The 22,697-nt window shown below is 40.8% G+C and overlaps 1 protein-coding gene across 4 annotated transcripts in view; it reads right to left on the bottom strand.

The window, feature by feature from the left end:
* Positions 1-22,177, bottom strand: part of SCAF8 (SR-related CTD associated factor 8) — a 92,277-nt gene extending 70,100 nt beyond the window's left edge. For 3 of the 4 annotated variants that reach the window (XM_068677161.1, XM_068677160.1, XM_068677162.1), the window contains exon 1: positions 21,133-21,237. In XM_068677161.1, the coding sequence (XP_068533262.1) occupies positions 21,133-21,222 (90 nt within the window). In that variant the 5' untranslated portion in view covers positions 21,223-21,237. Of the gene's footprint in view, positions 1-21,132; positions 21,238-21,796 lie in introns of those variants that run through there. The other variant, XM_068677163.1, reaches the window with a different exon arrangement.
* Between the last annotated feature and the right edge of the window lie 520 nt (positions 22,178-22,697).

The raw sequence follows: 22,697 nt of genomic DNA, 5'->3' as shown, positions 1-22,697 counted from the left end.
ATAACTTCGTTCTTTTTACTTGTACATACATCTCCTGCCAAAAGCAATCCAGCGTGACACATATTCACCAGAAATTTGCTACATACTGGGAACTGTACATGAACTAACTTCACAGCTATGACTGATAGGTGGTAATTGGAAGCAACTCCATCCTTCACACTGAGTCAGAAATCCATCATCCAAGGTTCTTTACTTGCTGTGAAAACCAATGATTATTCACAACATATGGCTTTGAAAAAAAAAAATAAAAATGCTGCTCTTTACTCCTTCAAACCTAGATGTGAACAAACACAGTACTATCCAGTATTTGCTGCATTCATACACAAGACCAGACACAAAATGTCTAACAGGTTTAAGGATGTTCTTGACTTAGCTTACCCTGTATTTTTGTTTAAAACATGTATATTTAGAAGAACACCGGCTTGGAAACAGAGCCCTAATAATGGGAATGGCTGCCCATACAAACATCTTTATTTTCTTCTTAAAGGCAAAAAGAATTGGAGTTTATTGCATAAAATCATGCATGAAAAAAAGTCAAAAGATCACCCTCCTCTCCTACTACACACCCTGAGCAATACAATGTATTTATTTCTTTAGTTTCCTAAGATTCATTCAATCTTAAGCAAATAGCTAGCTGAGAAAACATAATTCCGAATGGTTTGCGTTTCACAAAGTAAAATGTAAGAGTAAACAGGATCACACAGTGGAAAGGATTAGACAATTGTAAATATAGGTCATGCTCCCCAAGCTGCTTACAATATTTTATTGCTCTGAAGTTAACAGGAAGTTCTCAAGAGAGAAGGATTTGTTCTCACTGCAAACATGAGATGCTTTTCTGTTCTTTCCTGTCAAAAACAGCTTTAGCTAAAACTTTGCATAGCTGTCAAAAGACAAATTGGAAAAATCGGTTGTCCTTGCAGAAGTGCAAGTTTTTTTAGCCTGAAAGAATTTCAATTAAAACTGTGAAAAACTAGTTCACAGCTAGACATCCACTTTTTCAACAACTGTTAAAACAGGTTGTTTTCAACTAACCCTACTTGTTGTCGCAAAATATTCTGAATTACTTATGTGCTTCTCAAATAAATAAATAAATATATAAAGCAATAGCCTTCTAGAATTCAAATATGTAAATGTTCTCAGCAGGTATTGGGAAAAGGGACAAAAGAGGCAGAGAATCAAAATTGGTTTTGAACCAATTGGTTTCTTCTTTTTCTTACAGTTCAGTGTTCAACTTTCAGTTAATTTTCAGTTGCTCAGAGGTGATTTACCAGACTGCAGGTCATTTGGTCCTACACAGTGGCTTAGCTGGATGATACACAACTACAGCTAAACTATTTCTGGGGCCACTAGAGTGCCAGAAACATTTTGCTTACTTTATCGCAGCGTGCCTTAGTTCATGCATTCCTCGTCAGCATTCCCAAAACTCAAAATACTAGCAAAAGCCATTCAGATATGTGAGCAAGAATGAAACCAGCCTAGATTCAGGAAGCCGCCTTGCCAATCCAAATACTGACCAACAGAAGATAGGAATTGTAGCTCCCTACCACAGGCACACAGCTACAAGGAGGCAGAGCCACTGACTCACATCCACGTGCTAAGACCACACTGACCAGTCCATCAGCTTTGAAATCCTCAGGAAAAAAAAAGGTGGATGGGTGGGTGGGTGAATGGATGGTTGGTGTAGTTCAAAGCATCAAGAGCGCTATGAAACTGCTGGGAGACAAACACCAGTCACAACTGACTCTGAAGCATTAGCTGTGTGTAGTCAGTTGCCTTAGTACCACACATTCGGAATATGCCCCAAAACAACAGGATTATATGGCAGGTAGCAGAGAGCCAGATGCAGCCTTGTATTTTCTGGTTTAAATGATCTGCCATTAAAAATAAACAAACAAAACAGCAAAATTAAGAGAACACTTCTCTAGAGAGAGGCTTTCTGGACAACAGGTGCACCTGTTCCGGGTTTTAATTCTTCTAAATATTTTTTTTCTTAATAGTCTTTAAGAAGCTTTAATTTCCTATAAACATTTATTTTGAAAACAACATTCACTTGGAACACAGTGATTTAGGCCCATCAATGCATGGCAGAAGAACTATGAAAGAGCAACATCTGTAATACTGCATGGGACAATGTGAGGGCCCTGTGTAAAATACCTATTTGAATTTTGCATCACTTAATGCAAGACTTTTGAAAAAAATCGAGTTTCACTTATGAAATTAAGAAATATGTCATTTCTTAAAATTAAACTCAATCCTTAGTATTGTACTGAATTGAATTACATAAGACACAGACACCTGCAGGGGTAGCTTAATCCAAATGCAAGCAGACCCAAACCACACTTCACTGAATACCCTAACATGCACAAGTGCCTTCCTGAATACCTATCAACAGCACCCGTGTTCTTAGCTCCATCCTCAGCTAATTCGTACATTGTGTTTATTAACTGTCAACCAGGGACTCCTCTCCACTTGCTCTATTGCTAGGCTAGAGAGGCAAGACTTGAATGCATCTCTAGCAATGAAATTTTGTGTTTGTTTTTTCCTTCATCTAGCATACATGACTGTGTTATTTTATATATATTTATATATTTTTTTTTAAGAAAACAGGCATGTAAACAAATCAAATATACTTCCAATCTAGTTAAGGAAAAATAATCACATCTATTCAGGATTGTAAAATATGAAAATAGAGTTAAATATATATGGAGGTGATTGGCAACAGCCAACATGGCTTCACTAAGGGGAAGGTCATGCCTGACAAATCCGGTGGCCTTCTATTATAGGGTTATAGCACCGGTGGATAGGGGAAGAGCAACTTACATCATCTACCTGGACTTGTGCAAAGCACATGACACTGTTCCACATGATATGCTTGTCACTAGAATGAAGAAACATGGATTTTACAGATGGACCACTTAGTGGATTAGGAATGGACGTTTGCACTCAAAGAATTGTGGTCAACAGCTCCATATCCAGGTGGAGGCCAGTAACGAGTGGTGTTCCTCAGGGGTCAGTACCCTGGGGTGTATCAGAAGGGGTGTGTTAGTAGGTCAACAGGTTCTCCTCCTCTTCTACTCTGCCCTGGTGAGACTGCATCTGGAATACTGTGTCCAGTTCTGGGCCCCTCAGTTCAAGAAGGACGGGGAACTGCTTGACAGAGTGCAGCGCAGAGCCATGAGGATGGTTAAGGGAGTAGAGCTTCTCCTTTACGAGGAAAGGCTAAGGGAGCTGGGTCTCTTTAGCCTGGAGAAGAGGAGACTGAGGGGTGACTTTAATATGTTTATAAATATGGAAAGGGCAAGTGTCAGGAGGATAGAGCCAGGCTCTTCTCAGTGACATCCAATGATAGGACAAGGGGCGATGGGTACAAGCTGGAACATAGGAGGTTCTGCTTGAGTATGAGACAAAATTTTTTTATGGTGAGGGTGACAGAGCACCGAACAGGCTGCCCAGGGGGTTGTGGAGTCTCCTCTGGAGACATTCAAAACCTGCCTGGACGTGTTCTTGTGTGACATGGTCTAGGTGTTCCTGCTCCGGCAGGGGGATTGGACTAGATGATCTTCCAAGGTCCCTTCCAATCCCTAATATTCTGTGATTCTGTACTGGGACCAGTGCTGTTTTAAAATCTTTTTTGGTGACATGGACAGTGGGATTGAGTGCACCTTCAGCAAATTTCCCAATAACACCAAGCTGCGTGGTATGGTTGACACTCTGTAGAGAAGGGCTGCCATCCAGAGGGACCTGGGCAGGCTTGAGAGGTGGGCGTGTGCGAACCTCATGATGTTCCACAAGGCCAAGTGCCAGGTCCTGCACCTGGGCTAGGGCAATCCCAAACACAAATGCAGGCTGGGTGGAGAATGGACTGAAAGCAGCCCTGAGGAGAAGGACCTGGGGGTGTTAGTTGATGAGAAGCTCAACATGAGCCAGCAACATGCACTTGCAGCCCAGAAGGCCAACCATATCCTAAGCCATGTCTAAAGGAGTGCAGGTGGCAGGGTGAGGGAGGTGATTCTCCCCCTCTGCTCTGCTCCTGTGAGACCCCACCTGGAGCGCTGCATTCAGCTTTGGGGTCCCCTGCACAAAAAGGACATGAATGCATTACAGCGAGTCCAGAAGGGGCACAAAGCTGATCCAAGGGGCTGCAGCACCTCTCCTGTGAAGACAGGCTGAGAGAGTTGGGGTTGCTCAGTCTGGAGGAGAAGAGGTTCCAGGGACACTTTATAGCGGCCTTCCATTACTTAAAGGGGACCTACAGGAAAGCTGGGGAGGGACTCTGTCATGAAGTGTAGGGATAGGACAAGGGGAAATGGTTTTAAACTAAAAAGGATAGGATTAAATTAGACATTAGGTAGAAATTCTTTACTCAGAGGGTGGTGAGGCACTGGCACAGGCTGCCCAGAGAAACTGTGGATGCCCCATCCCTGGAGGTGCTCAAGGCCAGGCTGGATGGGGCTGTGGGCAACCTGGTCTGGTGGGAGGTGTCCCTGCCCATGGCAGGGGGTCGGAACTGGGTGGTCTTCAACGCCCCTTCCACTCCAAACCATTCTGTGATCTTATGATGTGTACTACTTCTATTTTTAAAACTTGCATTTATAGTCTGGCTCATTTTTTCTTGTATGTCCTTTTGTACAAATGATTAGTCAGAACAGTTTACTACAATTATTTCCTGATTATGATTTTATAAGGCATTCATGCTCACTGGCAGAAGGTAACCGCTTGCCCTCATGTTAAACAAGCCTTTAAACAAACTAGGAAAAAATGCCAACGTGGTTAAAGTCAGAGAAACACTCTGAAGCAAACTGATAGGTTTGCTATCAGAAAATCAGAAGTGGTATCCAAAAAGGAGAAAAAAAGAAACTGGCCACACGCTGTAGCTGGCAAAGTAAAATATAAAAAAAATAATAAAGCAACTGAGTTTGAGAAACAACAAGGAAAATGTGTAACATCTAAGCCTTTTTCAAAAGGCAAACAGTAACAGACCTGTCCGTGGGGTCCTCCAGGGCTAAAAGACAATCGGTGTATACAAAAGGACTCACAGGAGATAAAACCCAACAGAAGAACCACCCTCTGCATCTGTTTGTAGATCTATGCACTGAAGAAAAACTCTGGAGACTTCCCATACCACAATCTGCCTCACGTGGCGCAGAAAAAGTTTGCAAAGTGAAAAATAATGAACTGCCAGAACCAAACTGTGAAGGAACTCAAGAATCAAAGACCTACTACTAACTGTGATTCCTGAATTTTCACATCAATCAGGCTCAATTTTGCTGTGCTAAAAGACAGGAGAAGCAAGTGGAATTTCTGAGAAGGGCTCAGAAATTCTCTCAAGGGGAGATTTAGGAAACCACCTATCAGTTCAGTTCAATGTTTGTACCAGAAAAAAAAAAATTAATAAATAAATTACTTGAAAGAAAAGAACTAGTTGGCACAGATAACTTCACACAGCTGTTGTAAAGAAAAGCCGCATCCCCAACTATTGCTCTTCTCTGGAAGGCTCCGTGAGCACACAGAGAAATCCCTGACACAGCCCACCTGGTGTACCAAAAGGCATTTATCACAGGTCTCTCACAAAAGGCTCCCAAGAAACTAAGGTCTGCTAAACAGGCACTAGCATGACAAACCAGTTACTCCTTACGGACAGTCAACAAGTGAGTTGAGTAAATCATTTTATTTATAGCCATAAGTCGTTTTGTTTACAGCAGCAGGAAGTCCCAGAGTCCTGTTTGTGCTGGGACTGTGGTGTTCTCTGTGTTCTGGATAGGAACGATGAAGTCTGACTAGCAAAAGCTGCAAAGGAACATCAGCGATACCACCAATAAAAAGGCAAACAAACGAAACGCAAGCATGCACGAAGTAGTGGACACAGGCTTTGAAGCTGACTATTGCCATTCAGGAATGAGATGTGCTGATGCAAGAGACGGTTCTTTGAAAGCAACAGCTCAACAGTAAACCAGAAAAATCTCCATAGTAAATACAGCTTTTAGAACCACAACATTATTTAGGACACTGTACTAACCTACAGGGCGCTCTCATCTTTAATATTTCTGGAATTTCTGCCCTCCCCTCTAATCCCCAAGGTTGGCAGGAAATCATTAGGGATAATAAAAAGTACGGAGAAGCTTTCAGGTTAAGAACAAGGGTGCTCTTCAAGGGTGTTGAAGCTTCAAGCAGGATTTCTAAGGAAATGGCAGGTGCCAATGCAACCCTGCCTTGTGGGGAAGGTGAGGGGGAGGAGGAGCGTGCCACATGAAATTAACAGGGACCAAGTGAAAACCAGACTGGTGGAGGTGGCTCTCAATTGCCTATTTTGTTTCCCTCAGCAAATTCCCTGCCCTGGAGGGGAGCTTTGGTGTGCCTCAGGGGGACATGACTCACCCATAACAGTTATTAACATCTTGATATGTCTTCACCCAGGTACCATAATGAAACACACCCACTCTTTTAAATAACTGTATAAAATACAGCTAGCAATCTGTATGCTAGTATAAAACACAGCTCCTGGTTAAAAAGAACTCTTTTGAATGAAGTTTGAGTCTTATCATGTCAGGAAGCTGCATTTCTCCACAAGAGAAATACAGCTCATTTTAGAGGTTGAAAAGTGAAATACTGCAATCTTTCCACGTCAGACAATAAGTTTCAGAGTTTTTGAAACATGCCAGTCACATTTATGATACAAGCTTGAAAGAAGAAAGCCTGGGAGTAGACACACAAACCATAATGGAAACTTCAGAAAATATGCTTAACAGTTGAGCTACCATATGGTTCAGTGATTTTGAAGAATATCTAAATCCATTCACTAGTAATTTATCTACTTTGCTGGATAAACATCAACCCATACCAGACACTTGCCCAAAAAGACTAAAAAAAATGATTAGTATAGCATGTCTTTAAGCATCTGACCCCTACCAATATATATCTGACCACCAACAAAACCTGTTTTTTCTAGTTATTTTCATAACTTCACAGTTGGAAAGACTTGCATACTTACGCTTACATCTTTTTCTTTTTTCTTGCACCAGGAACTAAAAATAAATATGATAATCCAAACAAAACTGATATTCTTTCCCCACCTCCGCTAATACCCGAGGAGAAGGAAAGAGTCTTCTGCCATTTGCCCAGGAAAACGTAACACGACAAGGAGTTCTGCATTCATCCACGATTCAATCTGACAGAATAAAACTCTCCTGAGTAAAGTCACCCAAAAGCAAATATAACGCTTGGGGAGAATGCTGGTTGCTTTTTTGTTGTTTGTTTGCTGTTTTTTGTTTGTTTATTTTTATTATTTTTTCCTCTGCTTCAATAACCCTACTTATTTGAATAAATAGGATGGCTAAAACCTCACAAAAGTCTACAAACATCCCCAACAAAATTATACAAAGCTTTGTTTTCTACTGTTCATTCCTGAACTATGGCACATTAGTCAAAAACCTAGAGGAAAGACATTCCCTCTGTAAAGGTAGATAGTGCTATCATACACAAAATGAACTGAGTCACAGAAGGAAATATCTGAGGCTGAAGGAAGCAAAACTAACATCTTCCAAAGAATATGTGCTAACAAGGAAGGAAGACTACACTTCTACACATTTTTTTGAGGCAAAAAAAAAAAAAGGCTAACAATTGGAGACAAGTTATGAGCAGTCTACATGTGCTGGTAAAACAGAAACCATTTCCAAACTATTGGCTACATTTTTGGGGGGAAAAAAAAAATAAAAAAGTTAGAGAATTAAGTTATGAAGAACATTAAATGCTGTTTTCCCATGTGAATTTTTGGATTTTTTTTTTTTTGGTGAGAAAAATAAAGAGACTATTTTCAAGTTACTATAAAAAGTGTCAGTGATTTTTCGACTTAGCACACTTGATGCTAGTATACATTTGATTGCAATGCAATGAAAATATAATGTTGTATTAGTTTATTCTAGGAAGCTGTGGACAGAATACCCGACTGCCTCTCTGAGGTATTCCAGATGATTGAATATTGCTCAGCTCCAAACACATTGCACACAAAATTGGAAACTACAAGATAGAAGTAAGCATTAATTTTTCTAAGTGATGTATAGCTAAAGGAAACACCAGATCAGTTTGCAAACAATTTGGGTGTAGGGAAGCTGTTTTACAGCCTAGCTTTATGATGATTCCATCTAGTCATGCCCTGACACCACCACTTTGATAATTAGTTGGGGGACAATCAATAAACCTTTGATAGAAGTCTTCACATTTGGTTAACCACTGAATATAAATCACTAGGAAAACTTTAAAGGGAAGACAAAATGAGTCTGCAAAGATACACTTATCACCAAACACTGATCTGTCTCAATGAAAGCTATTCCCAGGGTAATGATCTGACCAGGTAAGAATCAGGTGCCAGCCAAATGGCCACGTAAGCAAGTAGCAGCTTATCAGACAGATAGCACTGAGAGTCTTCAAGCTGATCATAGTAGCTGGTAGTTGTTAAAAGGGTGTGGTTTCTTGCTGTCTTGTAAGACTGTCTTGTCAACCTGCTTTTGTTACTGTCTTAATTGTAAAAACATATTTTAAAAGCTCTTATGCTAACTCAACAGTACAGAAATGTAACTGAGACACACAGAGGGTCACACCTATATGATGTCTCCAGAACTACCACTACTTCCTCTCCAAGTCTCTTCAACAGACTGTGTAACAGCTAACCAATTCACTTCATAATCATGCCTCCAAAACCATCCTTATCCAACTGTTTCACCTCTCCAACTTGTTGGCCTTGTGACGCACCAAAATATTAAGGAGCATGACAGTGCCACAGTAGGGTGAAAAAACACCAATGTGGTGGCTCATACTGTTTACCAAGTTTACTGCTTAAGAGGAATGGAAGTTGGAAAACTCTCATTGGAGGATTTGAGCCATACAGATGAGCTTATAGGATCATGCCCCTTCGATGGCAAGAAGACCCTTTCACCAGATGAACATCCAGTATGCCAGGTTCCTTTTCCAGGTCTTCCAGAAACTCATGAAATTGCAGGTACGCTCTCCATTCCCTTTTTATTACCCTCCATATCCAAAGTCTCACCAAGCCTTTGAATGTTCTTGTCAACTCTTACGGAGTCCTAGTCAACTTGGACATTTCAAGTGCCAGGAGGAGTGGGAAGCTTGACAAGAGACATGACAGACATGTCAAGCTCCCTGTCTGATCACACCTCTGGGCTGAGCATCATCACAGGGCCCCCATGCCTACTTGGACCCTTCCAAGAAGTGGTGGTGGTGATCAGGCCTGCTGGGCTCTCTCTATTCCTCTGCAGTTCTCTCTCTCTTTTTTTCTTTCTTCCTTTTTTTTTTTAAAAAAAAAAAAAATCTTAACACTCTTCTCACTTCTCATTATTATTTATTTTTTTACCTTCTCTCTCTTTTGGTTATGTTTTTGTGGGTTTTGACTTTTTTGGTAACCTCTTCTCCTTTTCTTTGAGCTAGGATATAGTAGAAAATACATTATTTACTGAGGCACATCACTAGTGCAGGGAAAAAGAATGGGAACTAGACCACTATCTTATCATCCTTCTATCACCTTTGTTCTAGCCTGAAAAGAGTATTAATATTTAGTAACTTCTCATACAAACCTGTGTCATTCCTTTGACTGTCCTTTCTGCCCTTCTCTATGTATGTAGTTCTGCCAGAATGGTCATATGAGGTGGAAACTATACTGCACATGACATAAAATATGGATGTAATGTCAGTATAATGAGTCTTTATTTCTTTCCTAAACATTTTTGGGATCCTGTTTGCTGTTTTGATTACTGCTGAAGTTTTAACAGGCCTTTTTATTTCAACTGCAAGATTTGCAACTGCAGTCTGCCATCTAACAGTCAGTATGGCAACATCACTTTGCAATCCTTCATGGTTAGCCTTTCATTATCACTATCCCAAATAACTTAATACAACCAACAAATCTGGTTGCATCAATGTTTAACCCCTTTTTCACAGCATTTATAAATATATTGAAATGCATGGATTCCCAGCATAAGTATGCATACGATTCCATCATCAAAAAGGAATTTATTTCTACATATAGTCTTTTCTCCCACTTCCCCTTTTAGCAGCTATCTATACAGTTTCAAGATGTGCTCTTTCTCCATGCAATTCAACTTTTCAAACTTTTGGGGATGGATCTTGCCAACTACCTTTTGGAAATCCCAGTAATTAGCATCACCTGGTTCTCCCTTGTCCACATGCTTACAGATTTTCTGAAAGAACTCTCATACATATATGACATACCATTTTCCCTCATAAAAATCACAATGATTCTTTCTCATTTTATATCCATTTGGGAACTGCTTCAGACAAATACAAATTATGGTACTTATTTCTCATTACCTTCAACTGATATTTCTCTTGTTATTGCACTGGTTAAAAAAAAAAGAAGCCTTAAGAGTCAGCTTTTACTATCACATCTTTAAGAAGTGTTTCTCTTGTAGCACCCTCTCCCTTGTAGTCAACAGATTTAATCTGGGAATATATAGGAAATTGGCCTCAGAAAGGTTTTGTATGCATTTGCTGGACAAAAAAAAAAAAAAGAAAAAAAAAGTAATTTCCTCATGCATCTCCAGAAGTAATAGGTTCCAAATACAAAGTTACATAGATTCTACCCCAAAAATCTAGATTTAAGTAACATATCCAGAGAAAGAAGAGGCTGAAAGGTAAAGCCAATTACATTCACAATTTTGCATTTTCCTGTCTCTGATATAACAACTTAATGCTTTGAACAACAAAAGGCAATGACACTGACACATAAGAAACTATGTAAAAGCCAGTATTCTAGCATATGCAAGAGTTAGGACTTAACCACATTACTAATACTTTCTTTTCTCAATGTCATTTTATATAAATTGTAGTCTTATCTCCAAAATTTGAAGTAAAAAGAAAAAAAAAAAAGACACATGAGCTTACTCAACGATTTAATGAACCGTATAAATTATATATTGTGAATGGGGTAAAGACAAAGATCAGGTTGATACTGTAGTTAAAGCATTGAATTTCTGCTGTTTTTCTTACTTTAATTATGGTAATAGAAGTGGTCTTCAGGAGAAGGATTACTGAAAGTCTAGGAATTCATCAGCAATTTTTCGAATTTTGATTGTTCAGTAATGCATATAATATCAGAATTGTAATTCAAGATGTGCTAAAAAAAGATAATTTTATCATAAATATCTGTTAAAAGTGAACTTTACTGTAAAAAACTGTAATTTACAAGGCAATATGCTATACACTGCTAAGCTACAATCTAAAGTTTCTCCAATGAAGACGAGGCAGCATAGAAATGAACTACATCCTCTATGGTCCATCGCCCACAGAGCAACTTACTGCACTTCCATGGAAGGCACTGGCATACTATGCCTCTACAAAGCCCAGCATTTCATTCTGAGATCTTTCACCGCTCCTATTCAACACACAAGAGAACCAGACAGCTGTTTCCCTACTATAGTGATATCTTGAATAAAAATCAGAACAAAGTGCTAACTTTCTTAAAATAAAGCTTCCTTAGTATTAGGTTCATTTTCTTACTCTGGTCATGGCCTTATAAAAGCAAGAAAAGAACAGGTAGGAAATAACTTTTTCACACAAGACTAGTTTTGCCACCAGAAGGACTGAAAGCTATGCACACCTCTGGTTTGATCTAAAGGAACAGATACTCATCCTTCTAACTCATTAGTTACAGCATTGTTACTACTAAGGGAATAAACATTTTGCTATTAATACTTTAGGACTCAGACCAATCTTTAGTGTGAGATCAAGTCCAGAACTGATATCTGGGATATCAATTACATATACCTCTACTGAAATATTTTTTTTCTCTGAAGCATTTGGTCCTGGATGCTACCAGGAAACAACACTAACCAGACATAATATACAACAATAAATGTTTGCAATTTTCAAGTAAAGACAAAACAAATACTTCAAAGTCATGGCTAATACAGATTAACATTTTTTTTTCACAATTCAATAGCATTAGAGATCAATCAAATCCAACTGTATATACAGAAATAGTCACTGAATTGCTTACCAAATTATCTACATCACCACACTGCAAAGAACAAGAAAAGAGTATTGTCAGTCATTGCTTTAAAAAATGAGATATAATCAACAAGTTTTATTATGTTGCATTTTATACGCTCTCCTCAATTTTACTGTCTAGAAAAGTTACTTAAATTACTTGAGCCCATCCCTCAGTGAATAAGATTTTTGATCGGAGCTGACTAGGACCTACCAGTGAGAACTGTTATTTGAACCCAATTAGCACATCCTCTGTGAGCTACACAAAAAATTTAAACTGCAGATCAAAGACGTGCATGTAAGATGACCAGAACAACAGGTGCTCACTCCACTCTGCATACAACATTTTAGTTTGAAATAAGAACAATTAAAAGCTCTTTTATTCCAGTAATCAATGAAAAATAATGTGAGTTGCCACAATCCAACATTAGAAAAAAGCACAGAACAAGACAGGGTTGCAATTCAACAGCAACCATCCTAGTACAGCTGTTTTCAAACACTTAAAGTGCATAACACTGTTTATATTAAAGCACAAAAATAGCATTCAATATGTTTGATATCCCAGTGTTTTCCTTTTGCCTTTACACTTAATTGATTTATAAAATATTTAAAAGCAACTGAGAACACTTGCTTAAAAAGCTTAGTCCCTACATGTCAGTCGTATTATATACTACTCTCCACATGTTTATGTTTGCAGAAGCCATCTGAATACTCACCCTAACAGGGTGTGTAAACAGTTGAGTAAAATAAAGTGGAGAGCCAACAAGCCAGACTCCAGCCAAGAACTCTTCAGCATGTGACGAAGGCAGGTACTACTATCACTGCCTTTGTTTAATCCTTCTCCTACCCATTTCATTTCGAGGAAACACAACGAGTTTACTGAGCGTGAACAAATCTGAGATGGAGTGACAAAAATCCATTTCAATTTTCATATTTTAGAGCCGTAAACCGTACTACAGCCTATTTACAATTTTCTCTAAATCCTCTTGTTTACTACTTTCAAAGAAAGCTTCTAAGTCCTGTTAGTATAACCTGCTCTGTACGAATAGACTACGAACCTAAAACTACAGTTTGAAGAAAGCTGGATTCCAATCTAGCCTCCTGAATTGCTTGCAACTAAGAAACAGATGTTTAGTTCAGAATAGAGGCCTCTAGAACATTCTTTATTTGCCCCCAGATCTTTAACAAGCCATAAAATACAATTCCTCTTATTCTCCTTTTACTAGCTGAAGATGTTGACTGCATGGGAACAAAAAAGCTTAGACAAAACTAAATGGGCCACAAAGAATAGCTAGGCAAGACTAAGTGCTTTACCATAGCCCAAGCTCCCAACAACAGAAAGATGATTGATCAACAGGTCCACATGACCCCTGAAAGAATATTGCATAAGAAAGCAGGGAACATAAAAGGGCTATTTCACTTTCTGTAATTCCCTCCTCATTCCTGCCACACTGCTCATTTCCATCATTAACATTTTTGCATGATTTACAGCTAATTCTATGCCACCAACAGAAAAATTTATCATCTTCAGGGACAACATCAGCCTGCAGGATACCAGAGGCCAGCTCACAGGCTGCCCTCACTGGAGAAGTGCCCTCTCTTCTTGCCGCAACGTCCTGATTTGGAAGAATGGAGTGTAGTATGAAGTTAGGTGCCTTTGAGAAGTCTAAATATAATCACACCTCTACAATTTTAAGACACAAAGTACAGGGACAGATCCTAAATGTTTTGAAAATCAAAGAGCTAAATATTTTCCTTGCCAACTGCTTACAGGGCTTACAAGAAAAGCTAACTTTGAAATCAGTACAAAAGGATTTCTCCTTAGGTACAGCTTAAAATTCCCTGCATTCCTAATGAAACTTCATGATTCAAAATAGTAATAAAAAAAAAAAAAAAAGTTTTGTAGCAGGTTGGATTTCTCTGTAACCAACACATTTGTTAAATACATATATTTCTCTTTTCCTGCTGTTTCACTTCAAATTTCTGAAAATTAAGAAGCAACCTAAGAAGCTTATCTAATTACCAAGCTTTAAAATCAACAGGTAACCTGTAGTTGTCATCTAGAGAATAACCTATTCCTTTCCATACAAACCAGCTTGGTTTTGTTGATATGTATAGGAGATTTAGTATTCTGAAAAACTTCTATTTGATCAGATCTTTCCATAAGATTTCAATATTCTGTTTAATATATTGTAAGCTCTTTGGACTTGATTTTTGGAAAATGCAAAGACCCGTATAAACATGATTATTTCTCTTTTTAAAACTTCAATCACGTCAACAACAAAAATATTAAATTTATATTTTCTATCTATCCTACTAGTTTCTAAGTGATCTGCCAAGAAAGCTCTATAAAACATTCTATAAGGCCAAGATTTTTAAAGCAACAGTTTAGAATGAGCAGCATTCATTTGAAAGTACTCTGTACTTCCAAGAAACAGAATACTAGGGATGGAAAGCAAAGGATACATGTAATCAATTCTGTTTTTAAAAGTAACTAATAATTCCCCCACCCTCCAAACCTTCCAAATTCCCAACCCTCCAAAATAGAAGGAAACCCTGACCACTCAAATCCAAATCAACGAATATGTGGAAACACAGAACCCTAGGCCAAACAGTACAAGAAGATGGATCTGCTGAAATATCTTTCCCAAAAATGCATGTTATTTCAATTATAAATTCCAGTTCAACAACGTAATACAGCTGTTCAGTGCCTTTTATAAAATACCTTGTGCAGCTGTAATCAGTGCTCACAAAAGAAGTATTTACTCCAATCTTTCAAAACAGATGTGATAATTAAGACAGAACTTCAAAATAAACAAACACAAGGAAACAGAAACGGGTGCCTTCAAACTCCGCTGTTGCTGTGATTATGCTCAGTCGCCACCCACCCAAACCAGCGCTCCTTGCTGCTACTGCCTTCGGGATCTAAGCTCTGCTCCTCCTCTGCAACACATCTTTTATACTAGTATTGTAAACGGGAACCAGAGCACTGGCTGTCAAAACTATAAACTGGTTAAAATGTATTACTACTTTTGATACATAGAAAGTGGAGTTGCTGCAGGTGCCTTATCTTCAATATATATGTTTTATTAACTTAAATACGTTCATTATATTTCCATATGTCAAAGCATCAGAAAAATATCCACCAGCTTACTGCTTGCATAATCACAACACTAGAAAAAGAAAAGCAGAAATCCAGTGTTATTCATTTGAAATGTAAGAAAACTCATACCATCAAAAGTCTACCTAGTACAATCAGCTAAACTCTGTAGACAAGCTCTTGAAAAAAGTGGAAAGACAACGTCAAGTTGTTGTATGTCCATGGTTGCCACTTCTGTACAAATGACAGGTCACTTCCTAAAAGCCTGACAGTATAAGGAGTGTGCTGTCACAAGAAATATATGTTATGTTTATGGTGGAATAAATCTGACAGAGGGTCATGGTGACAACTTACTCATTTCCTCTTAGTTTTTCCAAATTTTAACAACTCATTTAAAAAAAAATATATTTTTATATATAAAAAAGGGTTGGTTTTGGTCAGTACAGCTGGCAAAGAGAGGTGAAGTTTAGAACTAGTACAGCAATAGCTGAAGACCCTCTTGCTCTTTTCAAGAACACATGCTAGAGCCTAGAAGCAGCAGGTGAATAGGGTTAATAAAATCACCTGGTAGGCTGCTGCTCATGTCAGTACTCCCAGAGAAACATGGCAGAAAAATAGCTCCAAAGAAATGAAGAAATGGAAGAACAGCTCATGCAATTCACCAAAGGCTATGCTACAAGAACAAGGACTAATATTGTTTCTGGAGTTCAAAGCCAAGCTGACCTCTGGATGCACACGTGAACAGACAATTACAAACCATTGGGCCAGGCCTCACAATGGGTTGCAGCGGTGTTTGCTGAGGCCAGGAATGCAGGCCCTAACCAAGGCTGAGTCAGCCACTCAGGAAACAAATTTCTCAGCGGCTGTCTAGGGATGGACCAATTTTACAGACAAGGAAAAAAAATAGGCCTCCTCCTAAGTGAAAAATTCCTCATAAAAATAATCGAATGCCTGGATCTCATTTGAAGACGTGTTTTATCAAATACCCTTGTTCTGAATGTTTCTTGATTTTCTATAAGAAAGTCATTTGGATTACTAGACTCCACTGTTACAACTGCCAGAGGAAAACAGACTGCTGATGGCAAACTCTAATAAGACTTGTTAAGATAATTTCAAGTACTTCGCAAAAGATTATAGCCTCGGGCATGGTCTTAGTGAGCATGTGAAAAAAAAATCAAAGGAACTGTAGTCATGAGAGTTCAGAAGTGCATTTGTGTTCAACTGCAAAATGGTTTGCTGTGCTCTAAATGAACAGCAAACAGGACCGATACTTGGAACTACCCGGTCACAACCCAGCAGCATTACCAGAATCCAGAGGTCTACATTACCGCCCCCCACCTCCTCCAAGCACACAGGGATCCAATCCAGATCATGGTTTAAGCAGAAATATAAAATGTATGCATAGAAGGCAGAAAAATAATCGAAGTCTGCCCTATGATACTTCACAAAAGATGCGAGGTCCTTGAGCAATATATGCAGAAAAGAAGGCTAATATTTGGGGCCTTTAACACATCATTGCATTATCATTTACAAGGCCAGAACTCGGGATTCTGTGACTGGAGAAAGGCAAAGATCAGATCAGGTTTTGAAAATGAGATATTGAGACTATAAATATTTATTCAGCACACACAGAGACGTTTAATCAGGTGAAACATCATTTTCATATTTACTAGGTCCTGATGAGAAAAGTGATTTCTGTCCATATACACCTTTAACAAAAAGGTGAATAGGTCAACTCTTGCTGGGAAACAACCTTGTGAAGTATTTACATTTCACCAGTATTGCTCTTCAAATCCCCCCAAAAGTGAAATTAACAAACTTCTAAATGTTTTGCTGTATTTTAAGGGAATTCATATGATTTCTGCAGATTCAGTGTTTTTTCTTTGAGGTGCACTATGGGTTTATGAAGCAAAATAAAGTTGAAGAACTTTTTTAAATCCAAGTTGGAGGTTAAGAATGAAAAATGGAGCCAACTTTCCAGATGCGTCTATGTGCAGATGCAAATATAGCAGGTTGGTTTTTTTATTCTGAAAATTAAGAATAGGAGGTAAAACAAAAGTTTTCATCCCAATTTGCTACAATAAAAGTTATGAATCTCAGACGATAAATGCAGTATCAGATAAACAAAAAATAAGAAAACTTCAAGTGTAACAGTTGCAGAATTATTCAAAACAGCAGAGGATGTGAAAGCAGGTTGCACTTTTCTACCACCGTTAAACTATTAGCAAGAGAGAAAAGGAAACAGACAGGATTTCTCATTTGCTCAGTGGTAAGAAAAAACCACCACCACCACCAACTCTGCAGATGTTTCAGGTGCTTCAGCTACCGTGAAACGTGCAGCAGGGTCTAAGAAATAACTTGCCCTGGAGTAGCTTACATGCCCTTTCACTGTTCCTCATTCACAACTGCTAGTATCACTACTTGCACTAATCAAAGCCCTGGCTCCTCTTTTCAAAGAGAATCCTTTTTATCACTCTCCCCAGCTATTCAGAGTCAATCTCTATTTAGCATCTTTATGAGGCATACCATTTTGCTTTTTTTAGCATCAACTGGCATTCTTTTGTGAAAAAGCTGCCTTGGTGATTTTTAGAATATGCCATTTAAATAAAGCATACTAAAATAGAACAACTGACTTACACCTCTGTACTTTCATGCACCTATATTCTCCAACAGGTAATTAAAATGTGGGTTATTTCCAAGGGGCACATTCTGAACTGTTCCCTGCTGTCACCATTGCTCCCATTTCTGAACTGTTTCTCAGTCCAGCTAACTGAATTGTTCCTCGCTGCCACCTACAACATTACCCTCTAAAGAAACCTCATGGTAAAGGTGACCAACAGACAATTAAGTTAAGTTGAGTATATTTATATTTAACTGCATCACCAGCAAATGATCAGTGACTGCTACACTCAGGCCACTGACAAACTTCAGAAGCAGCAGTTAACCCAAACGTAACGCTGATTTTACATATCCCTTCCTCTCATCTTTAATGGCTCTCACAACCATTCTGCACACCAAGAGCTCATTTTATGATGACCTGTGTGCAGACAACCTCTTGCACTGCTAATAACAGCTGAAGTCCAGCCTAACAATTCTGTGTGTGTTTTAATTAGGGCTCTTTCACCTAGAGGACATTTAGATTAACAAGACAAAAGGCACAGGAACCAATATCACTCTTTATGCAAACTATAATCACTAACTTATTTTTAGAGTGCTTTGTGTGCATCCTCCCCTTCAAATACTTCCATGTCTTCATGATACTTATTTTTCCATTCAATCCACTTGTATATAAAAAAGACCAATACCCTACTGTACAGATAAGTTTCTTCTTCTTGGTGTCTCTGGTGTTCAGGGAGAAGATTTGTTTTTTTCCTTTTTTTTTTTTCCTCTCTAAATATACAGTTTCCCAATTAAAAATTGAATCTTCAATGTCAGTAATATATTGTGCTGCTTAAGACAAGAAATGCATAGAAGATGCAGTTAATGTGGCTAACAAAGTATTACTTCAAATATCCAGTTTATATTGTATTTAAAACTAATCTGTAATCTCTGTTTTCCCTAAATTAAATTCCAATATTTTATGAAAACTGGAGTATAGCACCCCCAAACAATTTCAGGCACAGTATCTGAAACTGATTTGAGAATGGCTAGCTCTGAAACTGACAATAAGGCTTTAACACTGAACTATATAACAAACATTAGCTTTTAATTACTTAAGTTTGCAATTAAACCACTATTATCCTCGTGCTGGCACTCTGCAAGAAAGCATGCTTGTCTCTAGTCCATCTGAATTCTTTTTAACAAAATACCTTTTAAGGAACGTATAAAGAATTTGAAACATTTAAGCCGTTTTCTTCTGTCAAGACCTGTTCTTGACTTTGATGCTGTACTTTTCAGAAAAAGCTCAGGGCCTGAACTGAGACTTGGAAAAAAAAGATTCTGCAGTGGCGAAACTTTAGGATGTCAACTGTAGCAAATGATAAACTGTACAGTATAAAACACTAGCAAATACTGGTATACCAAGTCAGTTAATATTGTATTTTTAGTTCAATTTTTACTCAAAGGTAAAGTATCAACCATTGCAATAGAACAATACTGAGCGTGTTTTACTTGTCAGTATGATTATTTCTCATCTTCAAATTTACCTTTCCCAGGACTTTAAATGCTAGAGCTAATTTTATATACACAATTAGGCACAGCACTGACAATGCCAAGTATCATCACTGGACATGGAACAACTTTCCGCAACAGCAGGCATTACTTCCAGTACTTGGCGTTCAAGGAAACTTGAGATATTTCTTTCTAAACAAATTAATGACCGCTCTATGCTAATGATTTCAATTGTGCCTACTGTACAGGACAGCCATAATATGGGATCTTGCTCAGGTTACACATACATTTTGAGCCATCTACACTATCTAGATGGACAGCTGTCTTTATTTTAGCTTCATTGCAGAATCCAAACAACAACTCCTTCCCTGAAAAACAAGAAACAAACAGTAGAAGTACCTACAGTGCAGATTTAAGTGTTTAAATTTATTTGGAATGTTCCTTCTAAAGCATCACCTAGATTTCACTGGTAAATTACATAAACTACATCAACTACCGTAAAATTGTTAACTGAATGCAAACCACGTAAGAGAAGGCATGGTAAAAGGTTGTTTGTTTTTTATTTTGTTTTGTTTTCCCCTACAAGTCTATCCCATCTGCTGCTAAATTTAATCTACATCTATTTTAAGCCCCAAATCCCTAGAATGGAATTTTGACGTCATTTTTCGAGTATAACATGACCTTAAATCATCATACAAACAAAGAAAAGGAATTTTAGAAGTGAAGTAAATTAATCTAAAGTATTTAGGTATAGTATAGACTACAACCTTTGGACTCATCCACTTCAGCTATTTAAAATATTTATTAGCCACATTCACAGTTCTAAAATGCAAGATGTGCACAGGTCAGTTAGACCAGAAACAATTACGAACAGTTAAGATAAAATCAAGTTCTGCATTGGGTACAGAGATGTTGGAGTGGCTAGCAATTATACTCAGGACTCCGCAAACACAGCAAGTTTTGTATTGTTTACTTCTAGGATAAGGGTTTTGGTAATAGTATCTTTAAAGCCTTCCTGCATTCCAATACAGAGACATAGGTTAAACCAAAACAGAAAGAAATCATAAAAACAAGTCTTATCATAGATGCTGTCTATTAATGCCATAGGGGAAAAAAAACGATCAAAACATCATAACTTCATCTTCTGTGTTTTCTTTTTCAACAATTCAAAGCATACTCTTTTTCAATCACTTAAAAGATTTAAGGCATATCCTAAAACTCTCCTCTTCACTATGATTTTCACCCTAAGTCTTCAGAGTTAATCATTTTGATGGTACTTATACCTGGGCATACAGCAAGTCAGCCAGAAGTGGTTTTCCAATATGGAAGGGAAAACTTTTGCTCACACTAGCAAGTGTGCGTAAGACAAAGGTTGTAATCTGTTTATGCTCTTCTGATCTTGTGACCAGACTTTTCCTTTTCCCTACCTAAGAATAAAGTATATAAGCTAACTCAAAAATAAAAAGTAGTTTGTAGTACCTTATTTTTCTTTTAGTGGTTATTGTGATTCTTCCACTTAAGAATTTAAATTACATTACACACCAGACCTAGAATTGTATGTCGGTTATGGCTACTCAACCGCTACTGAGTTATAAGGAAGTACCCGCCTGTTTTAAAACCCGTAAAAAATGTGTTTTGGCTTATAGAAATAACAGCGCTAGCATATTAGCACATCACTTGGATAAAAAATAATAATAAAAAAATAACATTGTGTTCTTTTAAGTTGTTACAACCATGTCACTTGTATGCTGGGGCTGGAGAGTGAGGGCCACCTGGAGCTCCCACACTGGGCAGCGTGCAGAAGTGTACATTGTAGTCAGCGCTGATACTTTCTATCTTTAACACATGTGTAAGTCCGGTTTCCTATGACACACGACTTAGTAGGTGTTTTGTTTCCTTGTTCTCACCTCAACTTTCTCAGGTAAGCCATACAAACTCCTGCGGTGAAGAGGAGCGGACCAGTTGTCGCCAGAGCGGCCTCGCGACAAAGGAAACATTGACCAGGGGCCCGGGGAGCAGCCCCGCGCCGTGCCCCCGCCCGCCGCCCTGGCCAGCCCTCCCCGGCGATGCGGCTCGCAGCGCCGAGGTGCAGCAGGGCCAGCGCGGGGCGAGGCGCGCAGGAACAACGCCTGCTGCCGCCCCGACCACCCAGGCGAGCCTCCGGGCCTCCCCGGCCCCTTGCTTCAACGAGGCAGCTCCGCGAGGCGGAGAAGAGCCGGGGACCGAGGGCGGCTGCAGGGGGCCTGGTGCGCGGGGAGCCCCCCGGGGGGCGGCGGGGAGGCCTCCCCCGCTGCATCCTCTCCCCCCTCAGCCTCCTCCCGCTCCCCGCAGGCTGTCAGCAGCCCTCCGCGGGCTGGGAGCCCCCCGGGAGCGCTCCCCCGCCCCGCCCCAGCCCGGGCCGACCTTCCCGGGGCGGAGGCCGCTCCGCCACCGCCTCGGCCCCTTCCCCAGCCGCCGCCCGGCGCCCGCTCCCCTTCCCCTGCCCCTGCCCGTGCCCGCCCCCTCCCCGCGGCCAGGCGCCGGGCCCCGCGGCCCCGCCCGCTCCCCGCGCCGGGCGAGGGGGTCACGCACCTCGCTGTTGAAGGCTTTCACGGCCTCCATGTCGCGGCGGGGAAGGGGCCGGGCGGCTTCTCGCGGCTGATGGCGGCCGGGAGGGGGCTCAGCCTGGCTCGCTGCGTGCGTGCGCGCCCGCCTCAGGAGCCGCCGGGCCTCCTCGCCATGGCGGCTGGCGCAGCAGGGCCGCGGGCCCGGCTCCTTCCCGGCTCCTCCCGGCCTCCGAGCCCCGCTCCCCGCCCGCCGGCGGCGCCCGCGTCCCGTCCCCCGCCGGGCTCCGCTGGGCCGCGCCGGGAGGCAATGGAGGAACAAGGCGCAGCGGCTGCGGCGCGGGCGCCAATATGGCGGGCGCGCGGGGGCTCCTGGCAGCGCAGCTCCCAGACGAGCCGAGAGAGGCGCGGGCGGCCACAGCGCCCCCTGCCGGGCAGCGCCCGACACTGCGGGGCCGCCGCCGCCGCCGCCACCGGGCCCGCCTCCGCCCCGCCGCCACACGGCGGCTCCGCCTCACGGCCACCCGCCGGCCGCGGCGCTGAGGGAAACAGGGAGGGAGGGAAGGAGGGGGCCTCACCGCCGGGCTCTCGGCCCCGGCGGCTTCCGATGAAGCTCTGGGAAGGCGGCGAGGGAAGCTGTGGGGCACAAACCGGCGAGATAACGAGGAAAGAAGAGCCCCCTCGGCCGGCACTCACCTGCAGCTGGGGTTGAGGCGTGCTCAGCACGGAGTCTTTCCCCCAGAGCTCACTTATGTCCTCTAGCCCTGCAGACGCAGCAGAGCAAATTCAGGTCTGACCTGTGCATATTCCCTGGCCAGGACTCCAGGCTGCTCTCCGGGTCACCCACACGCCCCTGCCCTCCCCTCAGAGCCGAGGCACAGAGGCTCTCCATGACCCCTTCACACTCCTGCCGAAGGGCATCAGGGGCT

Source organism: Anas acuta, chromosome 3, assembly GCF_963932015.1.
Source record: "Anas acuta chromosome 3, bAnaAcu1.1, whole genome shotgun sequence".
Taxonomy (NCBI): domain Eukaryota; kingdom Metazoa; phylum Chordata; class Aves; order Anseriformes; family Anatidae; genus Anas; species Anas acuta.
Note: the sequence above shows the minus strand (reverse complement) of the source record. Positions and strands in the feature narration are given on the sequence as shown.